General features: G+C 50.4%; 1 protein-coding gene across 1 annotated transcript in view; it reads right to left on the minus strand.

The window, feature by feature from the left end:
- LOC138962266 (zinc finger MYM-type protein 2-like) overlaps nt 1–12182 on the minus strand; it is a 50157-nt gene that overhangs the window by 14383 nt on the left and 23592 nt on the right. Inside the window, exon 16 of the mRNA XM_070334013.1 lies at nt 6609–6734. Coding sequence (XP_070190114.1) covers nt 6609–6734 — 126 coding nt within the window. The remainder of the gene's footprint in view (nt 1–6608; nt 6735–12182) is intronic.

Consider the following 12182-nt stretch of genomic DNA (forward strand, 5'->3'; position numbering starts at 1 on the left):
CGGAGGACTGCCAAAGAGAAGGCCCATGCCCTAGCCTCATACGTTCTAGCTATAGTGAAAGGCAAAACTGCCCTAACGTCTCCAGACTGTGTTTGTCAACAGGTAAACCCCCGTGTGATCAACATGGAGACTCACTTGGTTAAAGTCCCTTTCGCAATATCCTTACACCCGCTGTGTTAAGTGATATCATAAAACCTTCCGACTTTCTGACCAATGCCAAGTCCGTGACAGGTACCTTCTGAGCGTCCTCACGGGACAGACAACCACATCAAGCTCCCCAGGAGCAAGAAACCAGTGTAGCAGTCCATCTAGGTAAGGTTGACTACCAAACGTCATACCTCTACCAGAGTAGATAGACCTACTTCCCTCCTAAAATCAGTGTTTAACGTCGTTTCCAACCGTTCAAGGTTAAATCACGACGGAGAAGAAGATAAAGCAAATGCCCTTTGATTCAATGATCTAACAAGATCCGTGAAAGTCAGAAAAATCTTTGAAACTCAAAAAGTTAAACTGGCTAAACGTGACTCAAAAGAAGCCAACTTCTTGCTTCAAGAAATGAAAAGCAAAATGGAAGCTGGTTGACCCCATTTATCGCTTAAATGCTGAGGTTAAATCACGACAGAGAAGAAAGATAAGGCAAGCGACCTTTAGATACAAAGAACTAACAAGCTCCGTGCGAGTCAGAAAAATCTTCGAAAACCGAAAAGTTTAATTGGCTAAACGTAACTCTAAAGAAGCCAAACTCTAACCTCATGAATTGAAAGCGTAATTCGAAGCTTGTTTCCCCATTTTCCGCTTAACTGCCGGAAAACTTAAAAGAAACCCACAAGTCATAGATCTATCTTTCTTAAAAAGGCTGTCTTTATTCAAAATAGCCAGAAAGCACGCTTACTCCCACTTCTCGCAGCAGCTACTAGAGTAAGCTTGGCCGTTTCCCGTGTTAAACAGTCAGGCTAGCCGTTAAAAAGGGTTAAAGCAAAGCTGCACCGAGCTGTACCAATGTGACAAAAATCTCATAAAGTCTTAGAATAAGACATGGAAGACAAAAGGAAAACCCAAAAAGGAAGGTGGATAGCCACCTGCAATACACGGAACGACGAGGAGTTCTTTCCGTAAGAAAAAAAGCACTTTGAACCACGCCAGTCAAATGGCAAGTGAACAAAACACAAAAAAAACCTATAAAGACTCTGAACCAAATCCAGAGTTGAGGCGGAAGCCCCTGAGTATCTCAAGGATACCCCTACAGTAGACATCCGTGCAATTCGAATGTAAGAAAGCAAAAAAGCCTTCTTGCCAGCCTTAAAGTTAAGAGGTCTGGACACCAAGACTGCAAAGACCCGTCTGTGAGACCGAAAGGGTCGCCGAACAGCTCTATAAAAGTGCCCTGTGAAAGCGAGGGTGTCAAGCCAAAGCTAAAATAGACAACAGCCAGCCTGAAGCTTTTCGTTTGGAAACAAAAAACCGCAAAGGCCTGCCTAACGCTTTCCCTTTTACCATGAGCTTCTCTTAGAAGGAAAAACCCCGCGTGCATAGCAACGGATTCAAAGATATAACTTTCAAACGAGAAAGAGATTAAAGTCACGCCAAAAGAACAAAACTTTAAAGGCAGAGGCTTACTCCTAGGTAAAAGACGGCAAAACAACATCCTTTGTATCTGCGTCCTGTAGGACCACAAAGATAGCCATTCAGAACGTAACCGCCCAGGCGAGAGAAAATAAAAACAAGTACAAAAGAGCCCATCAAAAAGAAAAGATGAGACAATCTACCCGAGCTAGGAGATCTTGATCTTACAGACAGTTTCTCCTTGCTATCAAAAACCCGATGGATGTTTGCCAAACCCGAGGGCGGTTCCGAAGAACGCAAAAAGAGAACCTAAGTTCTTAGGCTTGGAGTTAACCGAAGCCTACAGAAAGCGCTCCGTGAGTGACACGCTACTTGAGCGTGCAACACAAGCCAAAGCACCCTCGCCGCAGGTATAAAGTCAAGCGTTGTCCACCAAGGAAGAGCCAAGTGGTGACAAAGAAGACTCGCTTGTGAAAACTTCCACAAGCACAAAGGATCCCGACGGAGGATCTAAGGGCTTGACACTCAAAGATTCTCCTCGGAAAGCTCAAAACAACTACGAACTGCCGCGAACAGCGACACAAGTGAAGTAAGAGCCTCCCTCCTGTTCAAAAGCATTATAATGATCATCGAAATGATGAGACCCAGTCACCCATCCCGATAAGGCGAAACTTGCCAACATCGGAAAAGTTTTGAAAAAAACAAAAAATTTCAAACGCCAGAACTCCATGACCAGATCTCCATCCACCTGTCCCATGCCAGCTGGAAGACTGGAAGGGGAAGTGGATACAGCCTGTATAACAGCAAAGGAACAGCAGTAACGGAACCGGAAGCCAAAAGCTGAAAAGTGCCGACTACCAACGCAGTGTTAACAGTGGAAGGCTGTCCCATCCTGTAACCGGAAGACGCAGCCGCAAAAGCGGAAGCGAAACCGGCCGTGGATTAGTAAACATGAGAACCAACCGGTTGTATAGAAACACACCGGAAGATTCCATAGAACCTCGACCCATTACAGCTGCGAGCGCCACTGCCCTTGCTAACTTGAAATGGAACCTGAATACAGTGCTAATCGTTAATGCGGAAGCACCTACATCTGAACAGCCGTCAAGCACAACCGTGCAATCCGGAAGCTGCCTTCCTGTTTGACTCAAATTATCCAACAAGGAACCAGCCTTACTGCTCGCTTCCTGCCCCCCGGGAGGAAGCGGAAGTCAAAACTACAAGACATATGCCATCTTCAGGGCAATGAACGACGATTCCCGGCCGCGGAAGTGAACTTACTGTTCCTCCGAACTCCGGAAGTCGTCGAACAAAGGCAGGGGTGGACGAGGCAAAAATATTCCTCAGCCACTCCTTCCTGTCAAGTCCTAAATGCCGTTTATCACTGCGCACGTCACTGCGCTGGACAACTTGAACGGCAAGTTAAGCTGGGTGTCATCCACCACCGTGGACACCTCTCCAAACATCACCTTCCTACTCGGTGTCAAAGTCAGGAAGGTGACCCCCAGAGAGACTCGCATGGCCAATCCAAGAAACACCCAGCCCAACAACTTCCTGCCCCCAGGGCGGAAGCTTACGTTGCCCAGCCACGAAAATGCGTGCTACATTCCTCGCGCGAACGTACACCACTTTCACCGGAGAACCCGGCTACACGTGGCCATATGCCAACTCCAGGGCAATGGACAACGATCCCCGAAAGCTGAAGAGAACATCCTGTTCCTCCGAACTTCCAGAAGTCGGAACCGGAAAGAGGTGGAGTCAGTTACGCCCTGCTCTCAACCACCCCTTCCGGTCAAAACTTAAATGCCGTTTTCCGCCGACCACGTCACTGCGCTGGACAACTTGAACGGCAAGTTAAGCTGGGTGTCGTCCATCCCATGGACGCACCCTCGTTAACCTTCCTGCTCGCCATCGTAGTCAGGTAGGTGACCCCAGAATGACACCCATGGTCAGCCCCAGAGTCACCAATAACTTAAATGCCATTTCCGTTAGCCCACGTCACTGCGCTGGACAACTAAAACGGCAAGAAAGCTGGGTGTCGTTAGCCTTCCTGCTCGCCATCGAGTCAGGTAGGCCACCGCGGCCTATTCAGTCACACCGCCCTGCTGGAAACCAGACGCAGGAGGTTGACCTACAGACGGACACCCGCGGTCCGTCTCTCAAGGCTGGGAATCCTCTACCACTGAGGCATCCCCGTCATCCGCCCTACCCTCCGACTCGAGATCAAGCTCAGAGCCAGGAGGCAGAACATCAGACAGTTTATCGTCGGCAGAACCGACCACTTCCTGCCCCCTGGGCGGAAGAGGACTAAAACGGTCCCCGATATTCTCATTAAGAGACGTACGGAGGCGTTCGTCCTTTCGCTGCTCATAAGAACTCTCACGGCCTCCAACGCACGAGAGAGCCCCCTGAGCTCGCACACCGGCAAGCGGTGTAGACATACCTTGTACTGGTGTCACATTCGGGAGAGACACCAAGTCGGTACCCCCATCCTGCGAAGCATGGACATCCGCCCGAGTCACAGTCGCCGAAGGCTTAGCGGAAGTCGAAGCCGGAACTGCAGGCGACCGCCGGATCTTGGCTAAGGAAAAAACATCAGAAACACCCGACGGAAGCGCACACAATTCCTCCCGAGTGGAAGATAATCCAGACGCTAATGACGAAAACTTGAGAGCTCAGCGTCAACAATAAAGAAGCAACGTCGGCTGGCGCTAACCCAGGGCAGCCAGGCGAAACAGAAGCAGAAGAAGCTACACCAGAACGACTACTCTTGTCAGAAAGTAAACAAGTCTGACCGGAAGATTGTTCGTACGTCTGCTAACACGGGAGACTTAACAGAAGTTGACTCAGATGACACAGACGCGGACTTCCCTGCGCCCTTATCTCTCCTTGAGCTTCTTTTCGGAGGCGTAACGTCAGCTACCTGCCTCGAACTAGGCTTCCGTTTAGCGCTATCAACAAGCGCAGCCTCCGCCATAGCAAACAACTCACGAAAAATTTCACAGAAAACAATTTCAGAAAAATTTCACAAGTACACACGAGCGACGAAAACGTCGCTAAAGTTACAACAAAAACGGAAAGATCTCACCACACAGCATAGGTACAGGTGTAAAGTAAAGGCGGCGACCAAGGGGAGAAGCCAAAGCAAAAGACTCTGGCGAAAAGCTGAAGACAGCAGGAGCGTACATCAGGAGCGTCCTACCCAGTTGAACCGCTGAGAGAGAATGATACAAATGGCGGCGTATGCGCACGCATACGGATGTCGGACCGGGCATCGGTCTGATATTATGGGATGGATCACTCTTTTTTAGGGTGGTCTCCCTTGTTACCAAGGGGAACACGTACAGCGTTACCAGCACTGAACTAGAGTTAATTGCTATATGTGAGTTGGGTAATAATATGTAATTTAATTAGGTATTATCAGCCACCTGCACTTATGGCAGAATGACCGAGGTCTTTTACGTGCCACAGTGGTGACGCGGGGGGGAGTATGGATACCGTCTCTGATCTGCACATAAAGTTGAGTTGTGTCCGGCCCCGCCCGGATTTGAACCCATGACTCGCAGATCACAAGTCCAGTACTCTACCAACAGAGCTACTGGGCCCCCAGATGGTTTCTTGAACATGTATACATTTTGTGATGAAGTCACTTTGCACTGTTTTCTCAGAGTATGCAGTTACAAAAAAGAAACATGTGCTGCAACGCAACTCCTAGTCCTACAAACATCATGTATGACCAACCAGGTCATGCATGGTGTGCACGAGAAAGTAATCAACTAGGTGGCAACCAAGCGCTGGGTTGGAATTATTGCAATTGAGACTTGCTTGTGATTTCAATCAATCTACACCAGTCCTTGTGTCCCATCAAGTTTTGTACTTTCTCTTGCACACCACCCCAGGAAAAACAACAAGATAAAAGCTAACTGATGCCAAAAGATGTTTCCAAATCTTCATCTTCTCCTCTGTTCTTATTATGAGACACAGCTGTCTGAGAGATAAGCTAAATTGTCTCTTGAGCAGCTAAATCTGCAATCCTTTAATCTGAACCTGTCATTAAGCAGTTCTTAAGAGTATACATACATTGATAAAATAACTTGTATAATAAAATAACTCTGAGCAGATTTCAGTGACTTGCACTGTCTGTCTTCTTCTTCTTCTGCGTTCGTGGGCTGAAACTCCCACGTACACTCGTGTTTTTTGCACGAGTGGAATTTTACGTGTATGACAGTTTTTTACCCCGCCATTTAGGCAGCCATACACCGTTTTCGGAGGAAGCATGCTGGGTATTTTCGTGTTTCTATAACCCACCGAACTCTGACATGGATTACAGGATCTTTTTCGTGCGCACATGATCTTGTCCTTGCGTGTACACACGGGGGTGTTCGGACACCGAGGAGAGTCTGCACACAAAGTTGACTCTGAGAAATAAATTTCTCGCCGAACGTGGGGACAAACTCACGCTGACAGCGGCCAACTGGATACAAATCCAGCGCGCTACCGACCGAGCTACATCCCCGCCCCGCACTGTCTGTCAGTTTTGTCTTTGCAAGTTCTTTCGATCAGACACATTTTCTTCTCTCTTCTTCTTTGTTCGTGGGCTGAAACTCCCACTTTCACTCATGTTTTTGCATGAGTGGGTTTTTACGAGTATGACCATTTTTACCCTGCCATTCAGGCATCTATACGCTGCTTTCGGGGGAAGCATGCTGGGTATTTTCGTGTTTCTATAACCCATCAAACTCTGACACAGTTTACAGGATCATTTACGTGCGCACTTGGTCTTGTGCTTGCATGTACACACGTAGGCGGATAAGGCACTAGCAGGTCCTCACATAAGTTTACCTGAGAGATCGGAAAAATCTCACGACCTTCGGATTAGGAGACCGATGTCTTATCCACTAGGCCACTGTGCCCGTCAGACACATTTGCTTCCCTACAATAGTCATCCCAAAGCAAGGAATACCCTTATGAACCAAAAACTGTACTCTTTATCTTCATAAGCTGGAAAAAAGCTCAATGAAACTGTTAGGAAAAAACTTGCGTACCTGATGCATTGAACTTTGGCTGACACTTGGACAGTAATTCTGTCAAACACTCGGTAAACCTCTCATAATACAGGTCAGCAAAGATGTTGTCAATGCGGCCATTCTCAAACAGGTACTGCTGAATGCCTGCAATTGATAAAAAGATGTTAAGTAGCTGAGAGATACATTACAGCTCAATACACAAACAGATTATTTCAAAACTCCAACTCCAATTCCAAAACTGATAACTGCATTCAGCTAAAAAAAATAATTATCATCTTACCATGTGAACTACCATGACTAAACAAGAACTTCTGACTTGCTGTCACAGCTTCTGTCACTATCACAAAATAAGACCAACAAATGATTATTTTGGCTGAACTGCCGACGAGACAGACAAGCTATTTATTCAAATCAGCTGCTGGTAATGATAACAATAAGGAGGAAAATTATACATAGGATGAAATCGAAAATTTTTAATTAAATTTTCATTTGATTAATATACTTACCCGAGTCACATATTTAGCATTGACGCAGTCGAGATGCTAGGTTGACTGAAAAACGCTATCCCGTCTATAGTATAAGGGAAGCAACCCAAGCAAAAAAGTAGCAAGCTTGCTACCCTGGGTTGCCTCCCGTAGCGTGCATCACGCCACAGATCTCGTACCCGATACGAGACACCCTCATTCGACTTCTAGAATACAAAGAAACTAAAAGCGGGGAAGGTGGGAGGGAATTACCTATGTGACTCGGGTAAGTATATTAATCAAATGAAAATTTAATTAAAAATTTTCGATTAAATTACAATTACATATTCTTACTCCGAGTCACATATTTAGCAGATAACTCCAACAAGGTGGTGGGTAAGATCAAAAAGTTCAAACTCACTCTAAAGTTCTGGAGAGACAAAAGCCAGCTGCCGCCAAGGAAGGAATAGGCCGAGACCCATCCTGACAGAGGGCAGCAATGTCTGCAGAACCTGATAAGACAAAATCCTAGCGCCAGAAGCTGTGCGCAGGACATCATCCAAACCCCATAGGCCAAAAAGGCCAAGGAGGAGGCCCAGGCCCTGGAAATGAGCTCGGGCCGAGCCGAGGGAAAGATAGCATAAGCTATGACAAGGCGGAGGGCAAGAAAATCCCTTGCCAAGAAACTGGCCCACTGCCAAAAGTCAGGAAAGGATCCCGTGAGAAAGCAACTACTGACTCACTCTAAACCCTTGCCAGGAACTGGCCCACTGCCAAAGGACAGAAACGGACCGAGAACCACCCTGATTGACAGCCGAGATGTCTCTCAGGCAAGAAATGCGAAAGACGACCTCAGAGAGCCAGTAAGCTGTGCCCAGCACTTCTTCCAATCTTCTGAACCGTAAAACAGTCCGGAAAAGGACCCCAGTCTTGGATAAACCCGACCAAGTAGAGGGAAGGACAAGCTGCCCCCCCCCCCCCCCCCTTAAATGGAAGGAAATGCTAATGGCCTGGAAAAGATCCGTGCGTAAGGTTGCCGGCTAAGCCCTGAAAAGGACCGACCCTCACGGAGACCATAAGGCAACCATTCCAAAGTAAGAAAACTTTGGGATGGAGTGAGGCCCAAAAGGCCGTTGAGAGAACAGTCAGCTCCGGAAGAGTGACCAAACTCCAAACCGGAAAGAGAGAGACGCCTGAGTATCAAGTACCCGGGTCCAACTCAATGAGCAAAACTCAGTAATAGTCATAGTTGCAAGTGAAAAAGGGGGTGACCAGGCCGGAAGCCCAACCCAGCAGAAATCGTCCCAACTCACATCATGCAAGCATGATGGAGAAGAGGAAGAGACGAAATCCGCAGTCACAAGAACCAATTGCCAAAGTCGCAACACGACAGGCAGGAGACTATAACACAGGCTAAGGCCGAGAGCCTTGCTGCCCGTAGGCCGGCCATTGCACCAAAGTACTCAAAGTACACAGGCACAGTAAGAAACCAAAGTTTCGGCCGCCGAAAAAGATGCTGGCCTAGAGGCCAGCACCGAGAAAACTGGAACATTAGCTAGACCTCTGCCCAAAAAGGGGAGGAGTAGCCAAAAAGCCTGAGAAAAAGTGACAAGCCAAGAATGACTTCTCAAACATGCAATGCCCAGACAATGCACCCTCAGGAAAATCTGAATGTTACTTCCGAGGCCAACTCAAGTGAACCTTAAGTTTGGACGAAACACCAGAACGCGTCTGATCGCTAGAGAAAGACAAAGTCAGACTCGGCGAAAGACAAACCTGGACCGAGTCCAGAAGCTCGTGGCAAGAGAAAACGGGGAAGCCCAAAGGCAGAACCCCCTTTTAAACGGAAATCGACCTCTCAGCACCCATACGCTGGGAAAGAGAAAGAATGTCGAAGCCCGAAGCCACAAGCACAAGGAAAGCAACAACCACCACCTCCAACGGATGAAATGGCTGTTGCTCCCGCCGAGGCTAAAACCCCGAAGCCCTAAGGCCGGCTGTTGTTTCAAAAACCCAGCGTACCTATGACGGCTGTGAAAGAAACAATCTCACCTGAGCTGAGGACGTAGGCCGCTTAGGCTGAGTCCGCTTAGGTATAGCCTGCTTAGGAGCGGCCTGCTTTTGCTGCTTTCAAATAGAAGCTCAAAAGAAGGGAACCGCTGTTCTCTGTTGGTCTCAATCCCCTGCTTCTGGCATGAGAGGCCAGGCTGCCGGAGAGAGACCGTCCACCAAGGATGACGAACTGAGAATGTTCCTTGTCGACTCCTCAGAAAACCGGGAGTGGGCAAGAAACAAGTCCCTTCCGCACGAGACCGCATGGAAATAGTGCAGAGAGGACAGCCTCATCTGTGCCTCGTTCACCCTAGTAAGTGTGGAGAGGAGTGAGACACTTCCTCCGCGTCCTGCCCTTTACTAAGGGGAAAGGGCGCCAAGGAATCTGCCAGAGCGCGAGAAAGCGCCCGCAGGAGAGTCTCGGAAATGGAACTGAGTTCCAAAAGTTGTCAGCCCCCTTCCTCAGAGAATAGGAGATTCTGCCCATAGAGCGGCAGAACCGAATCCTTCCTCAACAGCTTCGTAAGAAGCGAAAGAAGATCCGGCGTGACCGGAAACGGTGCACGCGGACGGGGAAAGGCCAACAGGCGGCTACGAGACGACCCTGGCCAAGGCAACTTCCTCTGGTCCGCTAAGGGCACAAAGGAGGAAGCCTGCGCAGGAGCGGCAAGGCATTCCGATGCCGGCTCCGAAGCTGAACCCTGAGGAACCAGCAACGAAACCGACGCCGGAGGCCACCCCCTGTCGAAGAGGGGGGCTCGGCGAAAAGGCAAAAAGGCGAAAAGCTACAAAGGGCGATTCTTCAAACCAGAAGTAGCTGCTTCCTCTTTGCCAACCGAAGTCCTTCCTGTTGGCAATCGATTGTGCTCATTCCCTAACTGAGGGGAGGATGAGAGGAATCAAAAACCAAGGAAAGTGGGAGAGAGGAGCTAGCGGCCACCACCGGAGTGTGTGGATGCTGCTGTCCCAACAGAGGCAAGAAGCCTGTATGCCCATAGGGCAAGCCTTGTTCGAAATTCACCGGCGACCAAACGGAAGCAGCGGGAACTGAACCGGAAAATCCGGGAGGAGCCGGAAGTGCGGCAGCAACAGCAGTGCTATGCCAAAGCTGGTGCTGAGCCACCTACGAGCTGAAGCTCGGAACCCAAAGGTAGGCCGTAGGCCAGAACCGGAAGTGACAGTAACCTGTGCACTACCCGCTTGACCTACCCTCCTGCCAAGGCCGGAAGCGAAGCTGCCGGAAATGGCTGCCGTGCAAAGGGCAAAGCTCAAACCGGAAAGGGCCATGGGCTGCCCACACGCCGATGAACTAACATTTCCAGCCGGAGCCGGAAGAGAAGCTGTCGCGAACGACTGCTTACGTATAGCGCCGCTCAAGCAGGATGGGATCATTATTTGTCCACCTTCCAACGAGGCACTACTTCCGTGAACCGGAAGTGCCGCTGTCGCGTACGACTGCCGACGTAAGGCAAGGCTCGAACCGGACGTGACAGTAGCCTGTGCACTAACCAGTGAACCTACACTTCCGGTCGGAACCGGAAGAACAGCTGTCGCGGGCGACCGCTGTCATAGGACGAGGCTCGAACCAGACGTGACAGTAGTCTGTGCACTAGCAAGTGAACCTCTACTTCCGGCCGAAGCTGGAAGCGGCTGCCGCGAACGACTGCTGACGTAAATTCGGAAGCTGGCCAGAGCCGCCGAAGGCAGCTGCTCCTCGCACACGGACCCGAAGTCCGAAACGCCACCTGAAGGGGACGGCTCATAGCCAAAAGAACCCGACAAATGACGCTGCGAGGGAAGGCCGTAAGCCGAACGCCCATCCTGTTAGCCATCGATGAAACTCGCACCCCTGACTAAGAGGAAGATGAGAGTCACCAACAACCGAAGGCAGCTGAAGAGAGGAGCTAGCAACCACCACCGAAGTGGGTGGCTGCTGCTGTCCCAACAGAGGCAAAAAGCCTGTATGCCCAGGAGAACCACCGTATTCGAAATTCGCCGGCGACACAACGGAAGCAGCGGGAACCGAACCGGAAAAGCCGGGAGGAGCAGGGAGTGCAGACGCAACAGCAGAACTATGCCATAGCTGGTGCTGAGGAGTCTGCAAGCCACAACCCGGAAGCCCTAGGCCGGAACCGGAAGTGACAGATGACTGTGCACGACCCGTTTGACCTACATTTCCTGCCCAGGCAGGAAGAGCAGCTGCCGGAACCGGCTGCTGTAGCAGGGCAAGGCTCGAACCGGAAGGGACCATGGGCTGTCCGCAAACCAGTGAACCAACACTTCCGGCCGGAGCCGGAAGCGAAGCTGCCGCGAACGGCTGCTTACGTAAAGCGCAGCTCGAACCGGATGGGACCATGGTCTGTCCGCAACCAGTGAACCACCACTTCCGGCCGGAGCCGGAAGGAAGCTGCCGCGAACGACTGCTTACGTAAAGAGCAGCTCGAACCGGAGGGGACCATGGTCTGTCCGCAACCAGTGAACCACCACTTCCGGCCGGAGCCGGAAGGAAGCTGCCGCGAACGACTGCTTACGTAAAGCGCAGCTCGAACCGGAGGGGACCATGGTCTGTCCGCAACCAGTGAACCACTACTTCCGGGAACCGGAAGTGCAGCTGCCGCGGACGGCTGCTGCGAGCACATACCTTGTGTCGACCGTATCCCCAAAGGGACCTGCTCAGGTGCACTCCCGCAAGCGGAAGCCACCGAGCGCCGGCCGAGAAGAGAAACGCCTCCCTGTGCACGGACTCCAGAGCCATCACAGAAGCCAGCAGGCTGGACAGGTGATCAGGAACAAAGGAAGCCAACGACCGAGGGTCGCACACCCCCGGGAGGGAGGCAGAGCTGGAAACAGGGTCCGTCCGCGACATTTCTGTACGAACGAGCGTCCGAATTTCTGGAATCAAAGAAGACAAAAGGCTAGCAACAAGAGCGCCAGCCTCCGGCGCAGGTACAGGGGTAGAAACGGCCGTGGTAGCGGCCACACCCGCCGCCCGCGAGCCAGACGAAGTTTCCTCCGGAGTCTAAATAGGCACAGGAAAAACGAAGTTAGTCTTCGGGTCAGAAACGTGAACCGTGGG

Source organism: Littorina saxatilis, linkage group LG3, assembly GCF_037325665.1.
Source record: "Littorina saxatilis isolate snail1 linkage group LG3, US_GU_Lsax_2.0, whole genome shotgun sequence".
Lineage (NCBI taxonomy): Eukaryota > Metazoa > Mollusca > Gastropoda > Littorinimorpha > Littorinidae > Littorina > Littorina saxatilis.